This window comes from Ambystoma mexicanum, chromosome 14, assembly GCF_040938575.1.
Source record: "Ambystoma mexicanum isolate Mex_15411 chromosome 14, UKY_AmexF1_1, whole genome shotgun sequence".
NCBI lineage: Eukaryota > Metazoa > Chordata > Amphibia > Caudata > Ambystomatidae > Ambystoma > Ambystoma mexicanum.
In genome coordinates, this window is record NC_090940.1 from 255,044,730 (window position 1) to 255,064,568 (window position 19,839).

General features: G+C 44.3%; 1 protein-coding gene across 1 annotated transcript in view; it reads right to left on the reverse strand.

The window, feature by feature from the left end:
- Positions 1-3,544: 3,544 nt before the first annotated feature.
- TEDC1 (tubulin epsilon and delta complex 1) overlaps positions 3,545-19,839 on the reverse strand; it is a 1,283,797-nt gene continuing 1,267,502 nt past the window's right edge. The window contains exon 8 of the mRNA XM_069637387.1: positions 3,545-4,578. Within this exon, the coding sequence (XP_069493488.1) occupies positions 4,204-4,578 (375 nt within the window). The 3' untranslated portion in view covers positions 3,545-4,203. The remainder of the gene's footprint in view (positions 4,579-19,839) is intronic.

Genomic DNA, 19,839 nt, shown 5'->3' on the forward strand with positions numbered 1-19,839 from the left:
CCTACCCAGGAGTCTTGCTCTGTAACCGCCATCAGGTTGTGTTGTACTACGAGTCCTTGCCACTCTCACACGATTCGTACACTTGGCATTCCCAGGTCTGACGTGAGAAGTGTACATTGGGCTGAAATACACACGGCCGCTCCGTCGCCCTGCTGTGGTGACAATCTGTGCGGGTTCACTGCGTTTGGGACATCCTCAACTCTAACTTCTGCTGCTGTGGAATCTACACAACGCCGAGACGTCCCCTGCTTGTATCTGAACCTGCCAGCACTGAAACTGACGCGGAGAAGCCTGGGTCTGCCTGCATCGGGGACCGGTCAGTAGCATCGCTAGGAAGTGGTCGCCCTCCTGCAGTAGCCCATAGCTTTTCCCCGCTGTGTCAAACCACACGCCTTTCCGTACTCGCGCTCTGCTTCTGCCCACAGTGGAGGCTGCGCTTGAGTCGCGGAGCTCTGTTCATCATCATTTGATCACCGAACTGAACTGCCTGATTCCCTTGAGGAGACTCCCCTTTGCCCGTTGGCACCCGCATGTGCAAGTACTTTTGAGCACAAGGCTCCACTCTTCGTAGGGCTCGGACTTCCTTCTAGTTAGGTGCCTCTGAAGGCGGACTGGGTCTAACTATTATTCGCACTGCCTGTTTTCCTCCCCATCTAGGTGGTCTGCACATTTTGTGCGTCTAACTCGTTAGACTCGTTGGTAATTGTATATATATTGTATTTGATTGTGATGTGTTGGTTTACTTGGGTTTTATTGTGATTTCTCGCTATGGTCAATGTTAAAAAGGCCTTGTAATAAATGTGTCTATATTTTTAATATAACACCTGCTTGGAGTAATTTGTAAGTGTCCTTGCGTTGTGTGCTCATTGCGGGCTTTCAGTCACCCTCACCCCTCTTGAGACCTATTCTTGACCGCCGCGATCGCTACCTTGATTGGTCTGGCTTGTCCAGAGGTTACCCTGTTCCAAGAAACTAGGCTGGCCTTCTGAACCTCTGCCCCTCCAGGACAGAGTTCAGAAATCCATCTTAACAGGAAGCCAAAATTGCATTCTAGTCTTTGAAAACGTATGACCAATGCCAGAAAGTTTAAAGTTGCCACAGCTGCTCCGTGTGCGAGACAGACAGAGTCAGAAGCTGTATGTAACTTGTTCTGACACCAGTAGGGACACCAGAGACGAGACATCAAACAAAGCAGCATGTAGCAGGCATGAACGGTGTGCAGGGAGATCAAGCTGAAGGAAGCTTACTGCTTGATGATCGTGGGAAGCCGATCCCGCCCTGGGGCAAAGGAAAGAAAAGAGAAAGCTGACCGACTGATGGGACGCATGCACAGTCAGCAGGTCGAGAAGTTGAAATTGAGATGTGAGAGCCACCAAAGCCATGTGGTAAGCCCAGGGAGAACTAATGGGCTACAGGGGCGTCTGAAGGTGAATGCTGTGTCACAGTGATAATGAGGGAGAGTCCAACTGAAGACAGTAAAGAAACTGACACAGATATAAACTTTGTTGAAAAAGGGGCGCTGACCCAAAGCTTGAGAAAAGGATTTGATATACTTAATACATATACTTAGAGTGTTAAAGGTGGGTCCGAGACCCAATATTTTGAGAAGGAGTTTTGATAGACATGCAAATAGTGTTGAGAGAGGGCCGGAGAACTAACACTTGAAAAGAGAAATTAACACAGTTGTGAACTTTGTCAAGAAAGGGTCAGGGACTCCATATTGGAAACACATTGGAACGTGGATGAAAAAGATTGAACACAGCAGGGAAAAGCCCTGGTAGGTTAGTGCACCAGGCAACCAGTGAGTCCGGGACATCAAGCAAAGAAGTAAGAAAAGAAGCAAAGTAACATCCTGGCAGGAAAGTAAACCTGCAGTGAAGTAACATTCTGGCAGGAGAGTAAACCAGGAGTGAGAAGTGAAGTAATATCCTGTTTGGAGAGTAAACTAGGAGTGGGAGAAGAAGGGAACGTAACATTGTGAACACAAAAGGGAGGATTCATACCCCTTTTAAGGATCAGTTTTAAAGTTACAAGTACCCTGGCAGGAGAGTATACCAACGGTAGAAGGAGAACCGAGTGAGAAATTGAACATTGTAAAGAATTACATGCTTAATGGAAAAACTCAAAGGGGAAACACTAGCACCTGGAGCAAAGTTGAACAGTAGAATTAAAATGTAAAAAGTGGAAGAGTCATTGCCCTGGTGTGAAGCAGAAAGAGTAAAAAGTGCTCCATGTAAAAGATAGAAGACAAGGGAAAGTAAGTATATTCCTTAAAACTATAGGACTACAAGAACTGGAGGACCCCCAGGAAGAAGTTGTCCCCTTTCAAAACTGTGTAGTCAAACAGCTGGAGCAGAGCGAACCGTAGTGGAGGAACCCTCCCTCCATTTCTGTGGAACATTATTGATCTTTTTATAGACGTGCTGGATAGACAGTGAAGGACCGGCAAAAACGTAGGGGAAGGGAGGACCCCTTTCTTTATTAGAACCTTTATTTCTTTTCTATTCTGCACCTTAAAAACGTTATGTTGGGAACTTTGAAAGAAAGCTATATAGCTTAGCAGAATCCCCTTCTACAGTTTTGGATTTTTGGACACAGGAATTCTCTATCATAGAGCAGGGCTGGAATAACACCTGCTCTATAATATTTTATCATAGGAAGAAGATTACCTGAATATTTCACCTTCAGCCTTCTCATTTGTGCTACAAAGAGGTCCCATTTTTTTTCTCAATTTGTGAAAGTGTAACTTTGACTGTTAACACTTGTCTATTGTATATCCTAATTATGTATATTGGGTTAGAGTATCCATTATTTCACCAGTGATCTTCCAGCCAAAATTAAGATTCTTTTGTTTAACATCCTGATACAGACTCTCCTCAGTTTTGTTGATGCAGGGTACCCACTCTTAGGTTTAGGGATGGATAGGATTTCCCCAACCCTCCAAATCCTATCAATAAAAGACCAAGTTTGTACCAAAACAGATTACTGTGTCAAAGTCTTACTCTTGATCCCTTACATATGTCAAACATGTCTACAGCGTTGTTGAGGACCAAGATACTGTTATTCTCAGTGTGAAAGAGATTGGTAGTGTAGAAGGAGGTTGCATTTTGTGATCCTTTTATGTATGTGAAGGGCTACGATTTTGCCAATGAACTGGAGATGTAGATGGGACGAAAGTTATCCACGTTGTCTGGGGAGAGTGTGGGCTTCTTCAATAGTGGAAAAATCTGGATGTTCTTTAATGTTTTAGAGACAACGCCTCACCAGAGTCTAGCATTGGTGAAGTGTAAGTGGGGTGAGAGTGCTTCTGATGCAATGGCTTTCATCATGAAGGTTGTGAGGATGACTTTATGGGACCAATATGATTGAAAACCTGGTCATGAAAGTTGTCACACAAAGAAAACAATGCGATTCGGATAGAAATCTGACTGCTATATCTTAGTCAGACTAAGAAGCATGTGGACTGGATCCTTAGTACAGTTAGAAGGTGCAAAATAAATTACCATTGTCTGTCAGAGGGAAAAAATGCAAGTAATTTAGGATGTCAATTTTATAGAATATTTAATTCAGTATCATTGGCTAAATACAATATACACAAAGGTTTTCTGTGCTCCTGGCAACATAAGTGAAATGAAATAAAATAATCAACAGAAATGAATGGCTGTTGTAAGATATGAAAATTAAAAATAAGAATGATCAGTAATGTACGCTAGAAAAACAAATTATATTTGCACATCCAAAGACTCAATTTGGATGAAATGTATGAGTACTTATACAGTTTGAAGGAAGAAAGATTGTCTAACAATTAGCTGTCCTTGTGGTGAGATATTTGACTGTCAGTGAACATTGGAGGGCATTGAAAGGGTGCACAGATCTCATTTGTACACAATGAATGGTGGAGTGGTCTAAAATCTTTGGCTGTCTTGATATTTTGGACACAATGACGAGGGATCATATGAGTCAGAGTGCTAAACAGGTTGGAGACCTCTGGCATAAGCTTAATTGCAGTGAGTACCGGACTTCAATAAAGGAATTAAGATTGTCTATGCTTTAACACAGAAAAGGATGAAATGGGCTCCTTTCTCTCACATTCAAATGTGTTACATACCACACCCTTGATCCATGATCATGTTCTTCTGTACTGTAAATTAAGGCCATTTGGTGAACAATATCTATAGTAAAAATAATAGTTCTCCTGGATGACTATCTTTTTGGTGGTGGGATACATACAACTCCTTCAAAACCTTCTGCCATGGCTTCCAGCTTGCTGCGGCATTCTTCCTGCAGCAGTTTCAATTCTTTCTCCACGGCATTCCCCTTGGTTTGCAGTACACTGATCACATCTTTGGCGCAGAGAGTCTTTAGAGAGGGATCTTTGTATCCCAATCCAGGGATGCCTCTTTTGACAGAATTAGGGAGGTCTTTAAACACCAGTCTGTAAGATCCATGCATTTCACTAATCCCATGGGCAGAACTATGATTCAGACTTTCAGCATCTTTCTCTACCTGCTTTCGTATTTTCTTGATTGCGAGATGGAAATGTGCATTATTCAGTAATTCCTTTTCTTTTTCTTTGATCTGAAGACAGAGAAACAAAAAAACGACTTTAGTTTTCTGTGTTACATTGGTTTACAGCAGAACACAATGTGCCTTGAGCTGTGCAAGACTATGGGTTTTTCCATCGGTACAGCATTTGCGCTCAGAAAATGTTCGTAAAGCGATAGCCTCAAGTATCGTTAAAGCCATTTAATTTAGCTGTGTTGAGTACAGATTATCAATGGAATTTTTCTTTTCTTCTGCATGTTGCATTCTCTGTGTTTTCCAATCTATGTCAAGGATAGCACTCTGTCAAGAGTGGCACCGGGCACCCAGGTAGGTTTTGGGTGGCGGTGCTGATGTAAGGTGACAGATAAGCACACACAGCAGGAAGCTCAACAAGAAAGAAGAATAGGTAACAGTAGCTGTGAACAAAAAGGGGCAGAGAATACAAAAGGTACAAACAAACTGGATTCCCTCTTGGGGTGTATGCAGAAAATGGGGAAGAGTGTTCCACGGACCTTTGGAAATTCCAGCCTTCTGCACAGATTGCTATTAAAGGAGCCCACTCTTTATGCTCATGGCTGGGAACAACAGCTGTGGGTGTCTGTACAGAAACAGTATAACTGAAATGGATACTTAAGGGAGAACCAAAGACTCAAGGAGGAGAAGGACAGGGATCAAGAACAGAGTATGGGAGCAGTAGCCAGGAAACAGGGGGGCTGCAAATAAGGAAGCAGGGCTGGAGTAACGGATGGCACAAGGTGCAGGCAAACTGTTGAGGACTGCAGAGAACTGTAGTAGGTTGCGGACAGAGCCCAGAGGAGCAGGGGAGCGAGCCCAGAGGAGCAGGGCAGCGAGGCAGGGAGCCCAGAGGAGCAGGGCAGCGAGGCAGGGAGCCCAGAGGAGCAGGGCAGCGAGGCAGGGAGCCCAGAGGAGCAGGGCAGCGAGGCAGGGAGCCCAGAGGAGCAGGGCAGCGAGGCAGGGAGCTCAGAGGAGCAGGGCAGCGAGCCCAGAGGAGCAGGGCAGCGAGGCAGAGAGTCCAGAGGAGCGGGACCGAGAGCTGTAGTAGGCTGTAGACAGGGAGCCCAGAGGAGCAGGGCAGCAAAGAGCGAGCCCAGAGGAGCAGGGCTGCGAGGCAGGGAGTCCAGAGGAGCATGACCGAGAGCTGTAGTAGGCTGCAGACAGAGAGCCTGGAGGAGCAGGGCTGCAAGGCAGGGAGCCCAGAGGACCAGGGCTGCAGGCAGAGGAGTGTAGCAGGCTGCAAGGCAGGGAGCCTAGAGGAGCAGGGCAGTAAGCCCAGAGGAGAAGGCAGCAAGGAGCGCTGGAATCAGAAGCAGGATGATACGGCAACAGGAACAGCATTCAAATCGTGGCTCAAGGCAAAAAGGTGCTCGGAGAACTCTTAATGGAAGAGACTGAGCTCCTGCAGGCAGCTGCTTAAATACAGCCCTGCCCTGTACTGAGGCAGGCTAATTGGCAGCACCTGGAGCAGCACACCTGAAGGCAATCTGCCTCCTCCCTCTCTGGTCCTGAGGTGGAAGCAGCACTGATCGCTCAGGCTTCTGGGGATTGTGGTTCCAATACTGATGAATGGGAATAGCCAGGAATTGATAACTGCAGTAAGGTGCATTATGGTACATGTAGTTAGCTGAATTAAGTTAGAAAGTACCAAAGTCGTGCAAATGGAAATTAAGGACCAAAGTGTGAATAGGGGTTGTTCCAAGAGCATTATGAAGATAAATGAGTTCCAAATAGTCCATGATGGTTGCCAATGTGTGCGCCAGTGGCACAGGCATGACAATCTATTACTTGCTGCACCATTTTATTTATTAGTGTATTGAATGCATGTTATTCAATGCAGTAACTACTGCACTCTTAGTTGACTGTTCCTTTAACTCCATACTTACTTGATCTCATCCCAAGCATGTTAGTTTCGTGAACAATGCAGGGTACATGCACAGTCGTCACACTGAGGCTACCTTGGTACTACAATTGTGCATGCTCTTGGCTGCTGTCACTAAAGACAGTCCAAATCTACAGAAAATGTATATTTCTTATGAGCACAGACTGTCAAAATTCTCCTCAGATTTTAGAATTCCCCTGCAGATTTTGAAATGTTTGTACAGTTCCTGCTGATTTCATGTATGTAAGAATGTCCAAATCTGAAGAAGTATGAAAAACATTTCTGCAGATTTTCAGTGTTCCATAGATTTGGACTGCCTTTACCAAACATCCAGTCATTTTAGGGGACTCCTGATGAAGAAAGAGCCTTATTGAAGAAAAGGGGCTATGCATAAGGAGTTCAGCAGTCTCTAAGGTAATAATGATTGACTCCTATGTGGATTCCTTTTCATTAATACTTCTGGGGGATTACAAAGGTCCCTAGTGCACCAGAGAATGACAATTCATATTACTGTATCCTATTGCTGAAAACTTTTTCACTACCATATTGGGTCCCATGCCGCATCTGTAAACTGCTTTCCTACGTGGACCTCTCATTTCCTAAAGCGTGTTTCTCCGCATCAGAGTACACCACATTGTGGAAATAGGATCAACCGGGGACAAAAGTGCCACAAATAACATAGAAACCATTAATTCTACAGTGAATCACACCCAGCAATCCCTTGATGCTTTGGAGATCCTTGCAAACTATAGAAAATATCCACATGGAGTGTGGAATAATTAAATGTTAGAGCGCCTTTGGGGTCACACATCTCCAGCCTTATTACAGCCCACATTGTGAAGGGATTCTACAAACACCTCCTTTGTCACCCCTACCAAATGTGCCGGTAGTCATAAAAGGGAGAGCTTGGAATAATAGAATGTAGTCCTTTGCAAGGTAAAGGCCCTCAACATGACATTCATAACTAACATGAGCAGATACATGGGATAAAGTCCTTGTGGTTTTAGTTCCACTAAACATAACGCTCCGATCTAATCATTTAGCTAAACTCCATGCGCCGAAAAATGGAAAGAAGCTGTTAAATACGGAACGCGATGGAGCAGGACAACCCTGCAAGGGTGAAACGCACATTGTGCGGACATTGATCTGAGACCCTGTGATACATTAGAATATACAAATACTTGAATTTAGTTAGAAGCCACGAGAGAGGGAGCCTAAGAAGATCCTCAAGAGAAGATGCTGTCAATATCCCAAGAGGCAAGGCACAATATATATCTTAATTTAAACTCAACTCTGAACAGAGACTGACATTTTTTTACATTTTCAGCAATTCTGGGACGGCTCCTTGAGGAGGAACAGCAGGTCACATGCACTTAATGCCACCATATGTTCTCTCTAGAAACCATACTCCCCTACGTGCAAAGTGTATTTTTGCCCTGCAAAGTCCAGGCAAAATGTTTTGTGTTGGCAGTGCAAAGTCACTTTTCAGCAGTGCAAATTCACTTTGACCTGGGCAAATATTCCATGAATCAGGCCATAGTCTTTCTCATCACCTTGAGAAGGTACAAGGAGCACTGAGAACAGAGCTGGGTCCCAGGCATGAGGAGACCCACTCCAGCCAATCATGGAACACAAAGACCTGTAGGATTATTTAGCGTGTTTTTGGAGCGCAGCGCCACTACATGGGATCAATATATAGCGTGTTTTTGGAGTGCAGCACCACTGCATGAGATCAATGTATTGCTATAATGCGGTACAGCAAGCCATGTGTTGCCAGAGTAACATATGGATATGTAAATGAAGACAGGATACTCAGTCAAAAAACACATTTTTTTCACGGTTAGAAACGCACCAATTTTTTTTTTCTCCCTCACCTGAAATGCCTCTGTTGCAGGAGACACATTAGAGGATTAATGAACTAATATAATTAACAGTACTAACATGATTCTAATCAAATAACATCATAATGTGTTCTCCAGTGCAAAATGAGGTGGAAAAGACAGGCTCTGAAAGTCATTTTAAACGTGCACTTGGATTCATTTTTTTTCTCTGTTCACTGTGTTAGCTGGATGTGAAATCTGCATGCCAGGAAATGAGTAGATACAGCTTCTAAACCGTATAAGCCAAGCCATTGTTGAAAGAGGAGGATAGATTATTGTGCATTTTGATTGGTGACATCACCTTAGGGTCTGTAACGGAGGTTTCCTGAAGAATCCCGGGGAGAGAGAAAGGCAGTGGACATTTTTACACAGCTTGGGTGAGAAGCCTGAGGGGAGTTGCTGTGGGGCTGCCTGATTGAGGGGCATCGTTCCAGTGTACTGCTGACCTTCACAGGCTGGAGATTCTAGTCAAATGGCACCGGTTTGAGGACCGAAGAGTGCAGATTGGAACTGCATGTCCTCGCCGGGTGTTCCAAAGGGAAGCCCCGAGCCATTTAAAGGAAGCGACCTGCCCAGAGAGTTTGCGTGCTGATCTGCTACAATTTTGCTGGTAATTATCTTTCACAAAGCGAGAATGCAGTGTGTGAATGAAAGCTATTTCAGTCAGGCAGCGTAGCGATAGCTGCATTCTAATGTTGCTATTCAGAAAAGCAAGTCAACTGATGCACTGTTCTTTTTATTGTTGCAAAGAATCTAATGAAATGCCATGTATTTTGCAATTGCTTCTCTTATGTTTATTCTAGAAAAGACTGCCTCGCAAAACTGGTAAAGTATGATTTTTTAAATGAAACTGATGTAAATCACAATCTGTGTAAAGGCTTCTATTTGCTTCTGTTTTTCTCTGGTACAGTTAGCCCATATCACCTGATAAAAGGGGAGGCTATTAGGTCATATATGTCAAGCATGCCATGTGGAAAAAGTTATGTTATGAGTAATTATAAATAGCTGTGTGCGTGGTTCCACTCAGTGTATGTGTGTGTGACTTCTGAGTGGAACACAATCTGATAGTCTGTTGGACGTACATGAGTCAACAGAGAAAGAGGCCTCTGGAAATAGTTTCACTAATGTAAATAAATCAGTGATTATACCACATGTTATTGTGAATACTTTATGGAAGCATAGCTCACTGGTGTAGATAAATCAGTGATAACAGCCATAAGTGGCACTCCATATGAAAATGTGATGTTCTTGAATAATGCAGAAGCCTGAGGCCTCTAGAGATCACAAGAACAGTCTAAACAAAAGAAAGGGGTTTTGTATGTTGGGGCCACAAATAAAACAAAGAAATTATGCTCATCACTATAGCACAACGAAATGCATACCAACTAAATGCATCTGCGTACTGAAATAATGCATAGCCACGATACCATTATAATACCAAACCCAATCTGAATGCAAGGAGTGATTGTTGCTAAATTACTTTTATTCTTGGTGGCAAGAAAATACCGATAGGCCCCAAATCTACACAAAATACCCTACAGACCACCTGACATGGAAAGGCAAGATAGCTAAACTCTATATGTGCCTTCTGTAGGCACTACCAACCCTGCCACCCAATGGTGTACGCTCTTAAGATTTTTGGGGAAGAGCCCCAGCTTTTGATGGCATGTACCAATAAAAACTCCTGACACGGGCTCAGGAGCTGTGATTGCTGGAGAATTTGGTTTCTACTGTTTGATCCCTGTCATGGAAAATAAGGGACAGTTCTAACTTGCCCTTGGCTGAGTCCTCTGTCACTTACCGGGGAGGGGTTTGTTGGGCCCTGGGTACTCTGCTGAATGGTGATTGTGTAGCACGAACCTCAGTGCTCTGTTATAACATAGTTTAGAAATTGGTAGCAGAAGATGGTTCACTATGGCCGATAGGCATAGAGCCGGCTCTTCCATCGCAATGCCTGGAGGGATGTGCGGCGCTCCTTGGAGCGCAAGTCACACAGAGGTGCACCCCGTGCAGAGGACGTGAGGAGCCACCTTGGAAAATATCCTGCCCGTGGTCCGTGAGGAGCCTAGCAGACCAGAAGGGCAGTGTGGCAGTTTTGGGGAGAGCCAGTGGCCGAGCAGCATTTCACTGCTCTCCCCCGAAAAGTGCATGAAACAACCATAAATCATCAATGCAGTTATAGAGCAAGTACTTTGAACCAAAAAACCACGCACTCTTAAAAGATAAATCAGCTCTTTACGGCTATTTATTCAAAGCTTACAAATACATAGAAATAACTCATAAAAATAGTAAGGTCATACATCACAGAAGAAGTAAAGAAGTCAAAAGGAAATACATCATTGTGAGCGTAATAGAACTCATCTCGTCCAGAAGCGGCTGGAAGACCCCGGGGACAGCCAGGCCGAGAGTACCACAGCTCACAGGAAGGCCAGACGTAAGCGTCCTTCTCTGGCTGAAGTCTCACCTGACCCCCTCCGGGTTTCCGCATATATACACACTCCACAATGGGGAGTTAATTCTCGAACATTCTGGAAATTGCACCTGTGCAGTTGAGGAACAGCCGTCGGTTGCCAGCTGGGTCAATCAAGAGCTCCCCTCAAGGAACGCAGGGCCTCCCTGCTCTAAAAACACACTCCACGGAGAACAGTAGCAAGCCATAACAACGTTAGCTTTCCCAGCAGAAATGGCCTTGACCTCATACCAGGTTTGGAAAAGCATGTTTGTCTCAGCACTGTGAATCTAACACTTCAGCAAAATGTGTGCAGCCTTTCACTGCGGTGTGAAGTAAATATCCAACATGGCTCCGAGCACTCCCAGAATGCATTGCACGTCCGCGCCATTTTGAACCAAGCATAAATCAAGCATAACAATTCCACCCTTTGGATATTTATCTTCCATAGCCAGGTGGCACTCGAACCGGTCTCTGAAACCTACGAAAGATTAAAACTAAATTGGGAACACATTGAAGGCAACAACAACAAGCAATGATAATAGACAGTATAATAAAAATGCAAGCGAAAATATAACGTAGTGTACCCCCAATATCAGGTATCGATGGAAATAACCAATCCCGCCAGTTTCTGTTATGATCTTGAGACACTTGAGAAATGAGATCCCTCAAACCTCGAATATGACTTTCAATGGATCGTGAATGGTCACTTGAAACAACACATACCTTCAAAGGCATTACACCCTAAATTATGTTTCAGCAATAGATAATCAACAGCAGCTCTGTTCTGCAAAGTTGCTTTTCTAATAACTTGACTATCAAGGAGTAATTCTTCTAAAGCCTGCGAAGTATGATTAAGATTTAACTACTAAACACGCTCATTTCATCAAAGATTTGTAACCTCCAGCAGCTAAACACCAAACACCTACTAATGAAAGGGTTAATGCTAAAACCTCAGCTTCTGATAGCAAATGTACATGTGAATCACAGTCAGGAGATAGCCCTACAGATTCAAAGGTTGACCTTTTACCTCAAGTTATCGCTGAGTGTAAAGGAAACATCATTAGTCCTAATCGAGTCAAAGCACATGGACCTCCAGAAATGTTAGCTGGAATATAAGTATATGCAATGTTACCACATGAAAAGAGTCATCCTGTTGGAAGTTTCACATGATTCAAATGACTAGCAGTTATCACTGTATGGTTGCAAGACCTAGTGTTATTTACACTGGTGCATTTGCGTGACATTCGTGAACATAGTCTCCTCTCAAACGTAGTATTATTGTACTGATTGGTCAACTCTATTTGTCTGCATTTACCAATTTCTTGTGCCTTGCACGTCATAATATAACACACATCGCCTTGGGTTATGTTGTACGTAATCACACATGTCAAATTTCTCCATTTCTTGTCGGTCTCTTGGCAGAACCGACAATATTCATAAACTGAAAAAGATTTTCTAATGTCTGAGTCTTGAACTAAAGAATCATTATGTGTGAGAAATGCTTTAAAACTGGAACAGGCGTCGGCACCGCTACTAAACATGTAGTCAATAAAGCTTCAGCATTGGGCACATCAGTAAGACAAAAGTGTGATATATTCAGTACTTGCTGTGCCAGATATATCCACATATTCTCTTCTTGGGTGATTATAGGAGAGTCTTTCCTCCGTCCTACAAAGGGCTCCTGCACAACTGGCATCAAGGTCATTTTCACTTGCTCCTGATGTGTTTGTCGCATTTCACAGATCCATGTCTTCGGTCTGGCGGGCTTGTCGGCACTAGCATAGGGCTGCTTGGGGACATTATTCATCACTATCAGTATCCCCTTGATCACTGGCACAGATGTGACATTTGTCGCTGGTAACAGAAGATTGTCTAATTCGCCCAAATGGAGTCCATTTAGTGCCACAGTTACACCAACCAGACCCAGGATCTACAAAGCAAAGCCAGTGTTGCACATCACTCTCTTAGGTAACATTTGTCTGCGGGTACATATTGCCATTTCTTTCTACCAGGCTCCATTACTAAAACCACTTGATCTTTGCCTGATGCAATGACATCTGCTGGCACTGGTGGGCCACTTGGCTTTTCCACCCACACTTTTGCACCCGGTACCATACGGTCTGAAGAGCCAAAACCGCGATCCCCACGGGTAGTTAACACTGTAGGAGGCTCCCCTTTCTTAATCATGGACAATTTAATGGGAATGACTATCAATTGGGCCACTCGATCACCCTTGTGTATTGATAACAACTGATCCCCACTATTCATTAGGATGACTTTAATCTCGCCTTGGTAATCAGTATCAATTACCCCTCCCAACACTTGAACTCCCTTCAATGCTAGGCCAGATCTAGGGGCAATCCATCCCATATGCTCTGGGGGAATCTGTACTCCAATTCCTGTTTCAATGACAACTATTCCTCTTGGATCTAGTCTGATTTCTTCATTAGAATGCAAGTCTACCCCTGCTGACTCTGGAGTTGCTCGATAGGGAGCTAACGAACCTGGCGTAATTTCCCAGTATAACAATGTTTCTCTAACTGAATTGGGTTGAACCTGTAAATTAGGAGTCATTAATCGCATCAAAGGAGTTTCATGTTCATACACAGGCCTATTGTTCAACACTTGCACCGCATCAAACACACGATCACGCCAGCCTGCCAAACTGCCGTCTCCAGATTTGCCCAACTGTTCCTTCAGTAACCCATTCATTCGTTCAATTAGCCCTGCTGCAGCTGAATAGTAGGGGATGTGGTAAATCCACTTAATGCTCTTTTCCTGACAAAATTCTTGGATCAATTTGCCTTTGAAATGTGACCCATTGTCACTTTGAATCTGCAAAGGCACTCCATAATGTAATATGATCTGATCTAACAACCTGATGGTGTTCAATTGGGTTGCACGTTTGCACGGCAAAACCATCAAATATCCCGAGTATGTATCTACAATAGTGCATGCATACCGACAACCTCTGCTGTTTGGCATAGGACCGATATAATCAATCTGTCAAATTTGACCTGGTAATTTTCCTCTTCTCAATGTGCCTCGAACAATCTGAGGTATAGGTCTATGCAATTGGTGTTGGCACACGGGACACTGTAAAATAATTGTTTTCACTAGTTCTAACGGAAGACTGATGCCTCAAGCTTGTGCCCACCTGATAGTAGCCTTTTCTCCAAGGTGCCCACTTTTCTGATGGGCCCATTTGGCCAAACCCTCCATATCGTCTTCCCGAGCCTCTGCATCCATTGTCGCAATCTTGGTGTGTTCGTCTGCAACAGAATTAAACCAACGTTCTAATGAATCTGTGGCACAATGTGCGTCCACATGATATACAGTGACTTCACTTTGTAACAACATTTCTGCAATATCTTGCCATAGTTCCTTTCCCCACAACTCTTTTGAATGAATCTTCCATCCATTCTTTTGGCAAGTCGGCAACCACACTGCTAATCCATTCGCCACTGACCATGAATCTGTGTACACATGGCATTGACCAGGGGTCTCTTGTTTCAATGCTTGGTAAACTGCGTAAAGTTCTGCGAACTGACTGCTCTTTCCTTTCCCTGTCGTGGTCAACATCTTTTTTGTTTTGGGATTGTACGACACTGCTTTCCAGTACCGCTCAGTTCCCACATATCGAGCTCAACCATCCGTGAACCAAGCATGCTCTGTTTGTTCCACGGTGAAATCACTGTAAAAGACTCCCCATTTCACGGGAGACTCACTTTTTTCAGGCACCTCCGGTGGTATGTAATCTGAGGGAGGTATGTTGGCTACTTGCTCATGTAATTTTGCCACTCCACCCTTTCCTGATTTGGCTCTGTCTTGAATATACCATTTCCACTTAATTATGCTGGCTTCTTGAGCATGTCCTATACGATGCGTTTTAGGAGAGCTCAGTACCCACTGCATGATTGGTATTTCAGGTCTCATGAATACATCATGACCCAAGGTCATCTGCTCGGTATCAACAAGAGCCCAATAACATGCCAGCAATTGCTTCTCAAACGGAGTATATGAGTTACCAGCGTCGGGCAACTTACGACTCCAAAACTCTAATGGCACACGTTTCCTGTCTTGTTTCTGCCACACACTCCAGTTAGCATAACTGTCTTGCACAGACAAATTTAATTCCACTTTGCCTTCCTTCAAGGGCCATAAATTAAGCACCTGCTGCACCATATCTTTCGCCATCTCAAAGGCTTTCTGCTGCTTTTCCCCCCACTGAAACTCATATTTCTTTCGTGTCACTTTGTAGAGGGGGGCCAATATCTGCCCTAAATGCGGAATGTGCTGTCTCCAAAACCCAAACAGTCCTATAAACTGCTGAGCTTGCTTTTTGCTCGTTGTAGTGGTGAATTCAAGTATTTTCTGTCGAGTTTTTGGCACCATTTCTCGATGCCCATGATGCCACTGAATCCCTAAGAATATCACTGTTTCAGCTGGACCTTGAATTTTACTCGGATTAATCTCCCACCCTTCCCTTTTCAATCCTTCTATAAGGACATATAGCTGACTATACACACTGTGCTCATCCTTGCCCTGTATCAAAATATCATCAATATAATGAGAGATCTGTATGTCAGGTTTACACGGTATCTTGTCTAAATGCTCTGCCACCAGCCGGTGACAAATAGTCGGACTGTGCATGTACCCCATGGGTAGTCTCGTGAAAGTGTACTGACGTCCACTCCACAAAAATGCAAACTGTTCTTGACACTCATCAGCAATTGGCACGGAGAAAAATGCATTAGCTAAATCGATCACTGCATACCAAGTCCCCTCAAACTTTTGGACATTTTCAATCTAAGTAATAGCATCTGGGACTGCGGGCACTAAGGGAGGAGTGTGTTTATTCAACTCCCTGTAATCCACCGTCATCCTCCACGACCCATCTCCCTTTTTAATGGGCCAGAGCGGATTGTTCCATTATGTGGTAATAGGGCGTAATACACCCGCCACATACTCTTTGATGGTGTCTGAAATGTCCTTGTGCCCCTCAGGAATGCGATATTGTTTCATAGCTTCCCGCTTAGTCGCCACTGGCACTTGCACTGGGGGGCATCTTCATTTTGCCTACAGTAATGGGTGTACAAATTAATGCACTCACCCCAAACAGGTATGTTTTACCGCCACGTCCCACCCTTACAAAATGTCAAAGCCAATTATATATTCAGGTATCGGGACAATTAACACTTGATATTTATGCCTCTTTAAATTGCCTATTTTCATCTCCACTCACGTTTGCACTGCGGGGGTCTCCTTTCCCCCTAAACCTGTGATCGTAAACTGTTTGCCTTTAAATCGTGTCGGATTACCATGAATCAAAAAGGCCTCCGCCCCGGTGTCTATCAATGCTCACACCCCTTGTCTATTTTCTGGCCCCCAAAAAATCTTAACATCAACATGAGGCCGCCTATCCACTTTTATGCAAGCAGACGCTGCCGGAGCTTGGCCGAAGCCCTAGTCAAACTTCGAATGAGTGTGACTCGTCTCGGCCTCTAGCATCGCACTCACCACCTTTCTCGAATCAGCATATGTTGGCTGGTACGGGGAAGGTGTCCCCATAGACCCTTCATCTTGTTCTTCCGCAGGGGGAGCAGAAGGTGAGGGGTCCCCCTGTGTCGTGGGGACTACTTGTTTCTTAACCTGTTTATAACGTTCTTTGGCTGCAAGTCCTCGTTTTTTGTATAATTCATACATTACTCTGGTTTCAATGCCATCAATTTCTTCATGTGGCACACCATCTTTTAATAAAGCCAAAAACATGTCTTTTCGGGACACTCGGGAGTCTCTGCTATCTTGCCGCCTGCCTTCAGTTCTTCTCTCACTACGCCCCTCTCTCCCCCGTGGCTTGTTATCGCTCTTATCCCACTCTCCCAAATCTGCAAGTTGCCGAATGGCATCTGCTACCTCATCAGTAGCCTTTCCCGTCATGCCTACGAGCAAAGTCATAATGACACTTTTGTATGCGGGTGGCACATTTCTAATCACCATGTTTCGCGTTGAAACAGAGCGGTAAGGCTCCCATGTGATCAGGAGCGTCTATGTGAATCGCTTCTTTCATAGCATGCTCTCTGACTTTTTGAATTGCTTCTCTCAACGTTTACCACTTTGTTTCTTCACTGGGCCAATCTGTGGTAATAGGGTATTTACGGTTACATGCTTGGGCTATCAGGTGCAACAAAGACACCTGTGTATCTTGACCATTTGCGTCAGGGGGCGATCCTGCTCTTAAGACCTCCTGTACATTGGTATCAATTGACAGTGGTAAAAAACGCGGTGAATCAGTAGAATCTACCAACAACCCTGCAGCACCCCCGTCTAGCAATCTCACTATCCATGTCAATAAAGCTTCTCCTGATTTTTGCCTCAAACAGGTAATAATTTCCCCAACCTCCTGTTGTGTGTAATCTTCAAAAGTACTTAAATCCACCATACCACCACCAGGATTCTGCGGGTGTGGTCCGGCTCGCTGCCTTCTAACAGGCTTCGCCGCCACTGTTTTCTGTTTTACCTCTGGTTTGAGGTCAGACTCCTCTGCGGAACTACTTTCTAGACTGGTCGAATCAAAAATATCACCATCCCACTTGTCCGGATCCCAGTCTATGCCAGCGATAGCGATTACAGTTGCCACCTTTCTTTTGTTGACCCCTCCCCGCCTTTTCCTATACTTATATATCGCGCTACTCTGACTGCTGCCCTCTCGGCCACCGCCTGATATGTGTCGGCCTTATCTTTAAACAATTTCAGTTGAATCTGCTGCATTAACGCAGTCTGCCGTTCTGCAGCTAGCTCTCTCTCTAATCGCAAAACCTCATTTTTCATGTTCACTTTCATCTGATGTATTTTCCTATAAGCATGCAAAAGAACACAACGTTGCCTACCTAATGCTGCACATTCTTTACCAAGTTCTACTGGAACTTGTTGCAAGCATGCAATTACATCAGTCGGATCGGCATCTCCTAATCCTTGATCCCAAGTTTCACTTAAACCGGCACCACATGCCCACGCTTGAGCCAATTTATCATACAGACTCTTAGTCCAACCTGGAATAACAACATCAGAACAGTCACCGCCAGCGGTAACCTTCTTCTTGAACAAACTACTCATTATCGCAAGCAAAGCAAAAGCTCTTGGAACCTATATATTTTCTTCTCCACACTGCAATCACTCCCACAGGCACTCAAACAGTTAACAAAGAGACAAAAAACTTCACTTTTCAAAAAAAAACTTCACTTACACGACAACCAAATCCTATCTACGTTTCAACAGACTCTTGAATGCACGGAACAACTCATCACGTAAATCCTGTTCGTGACACCAAAAATGTACTGCTCTCCCCCGAAAAGTGCATGAAACAACCATAAATCATCAATGCAGTTATAGAGCAAGTACTTTGAACCAAAAAACAGACAGACACAATAACTCGCAACCACGCACTCTTAGAAGATAAATCAGCTCTTTACGGCTATTTATTCAAAGCTTACAAATACATAGAAATAACTCATAAAAATACGAAGGTCATAGATCACAGAAGAAGTAAAGAAGTCAAAAGGAAATACATCACCGTGAGCATAATAGAAGTCCTCATCTCGTCCAGAAGTGGCTGGAAGACCCTGGGGACAGCCAGGCCGAGAGTACCACAGCTCACAGGAAGGCCAGACTTAAGCGTCCTTCTCTGGCTGAAGTCTCACCTGACCCCCTCCGGGTTTCCGCATATATACACACTCCACAATGGGGAGTTAATTCTCGAACATTCTGGAAATTGCACCTGCGCAGTTGAGGAACAGCCGTCGGTTGCCAGCTGGGTCAATCGAGAGCTCCCCTCAAGGAACGCAGGACCTCCCTGCTCTAAAAACACGCTCCACAGAGAACAGTAGCAAGCCTAACAACGTTAGCTTTCCCAGCAGAAATGGCCTTGACCGCATACCAGGTTTGGAAAAGCACATTTGTCTCAGCACTGTGAATCTAACACTTCAGCAAAATGTGTGCAGCCTTTCACTGCAGTGTGAAGTAAATATCCAACATGGCTCTGAGCGCTCCCAGAATGCATTGCACGTCCGCGCCATTTTGAACCAAGCATAAATCAAGCATAACAAGCATCAGTGGATCACAGAGTGTAAGTATTGACTCAGCCACACAGCAATTGAGGGGGGTGGTTAATAGATGTTGAGTGTCGGGTGTAGATGTGTATTGTTCAATTTAGTTATGAAAGTAGCAGAGGTAGATGTCATTTGTTCGTGGTTAGGGTACATTCGATCTTGAGGTAAAAGGTTCAGGCGGTTAGCCTAGACTATTGACTTAAGGGTACGGATGACAGCAGTTATGTAAATATTGGATTTTCTGTGATTGGGCATTTTAGCTCGGGTCGTGGATGATGGAATCCCCGTGTATAGGGTTTAGGAATGGAGGCTAGCTCAAACTGCGTAAGGTGTTCTGCTGGTTAAGTCTCACAGAGATGTTTTATCTACAATGTCCTGCTGTAACTACAGATTGAGCACATGAAATATTGGTATCCCCTGTTAGAACTGGTATCTGTGATATTGAAGAAAAATAAGAAACTATATTTTTGTGTGTGAATAACAGCGCAAGTTTTGAAAAATTTGAATTGTTGGTCAGGTAAGTATTAAAAAGCATTGTATTGTGGGAAAGGTGCAGGAGACATGCCCCTACAGCATCTACCCAGGGCCCTTCCGCGATATAAGGATGGGAGTTGTAAATATAACGCAGAATGGACACAGGGTTAATTGTCTAAGCCATGGCAAAAGGACGGGAGCTTCTCCAAATATGTGCAGCAACCGTTGCACACACACATACAAGATGTTTATAAGGGGAAAAAGTAGAGCAATCGTATGGCAATATTCAAGCCCTGGAGGATGTTTCAGGACGACAAAGGGGATGTGGCGTGGCATAATAGATGCTGAGCCAATAGAAGACCCCAGGTGAAAAGCCATCAGCCCCCCACTTCCTCACCTCCTCCTGAACATGGGAACAAAGGGGCTACAGCAGGAGCCCAGGGATTATACCCTATACAAAAGTTAAGAGCAGCGGTGGGGTAT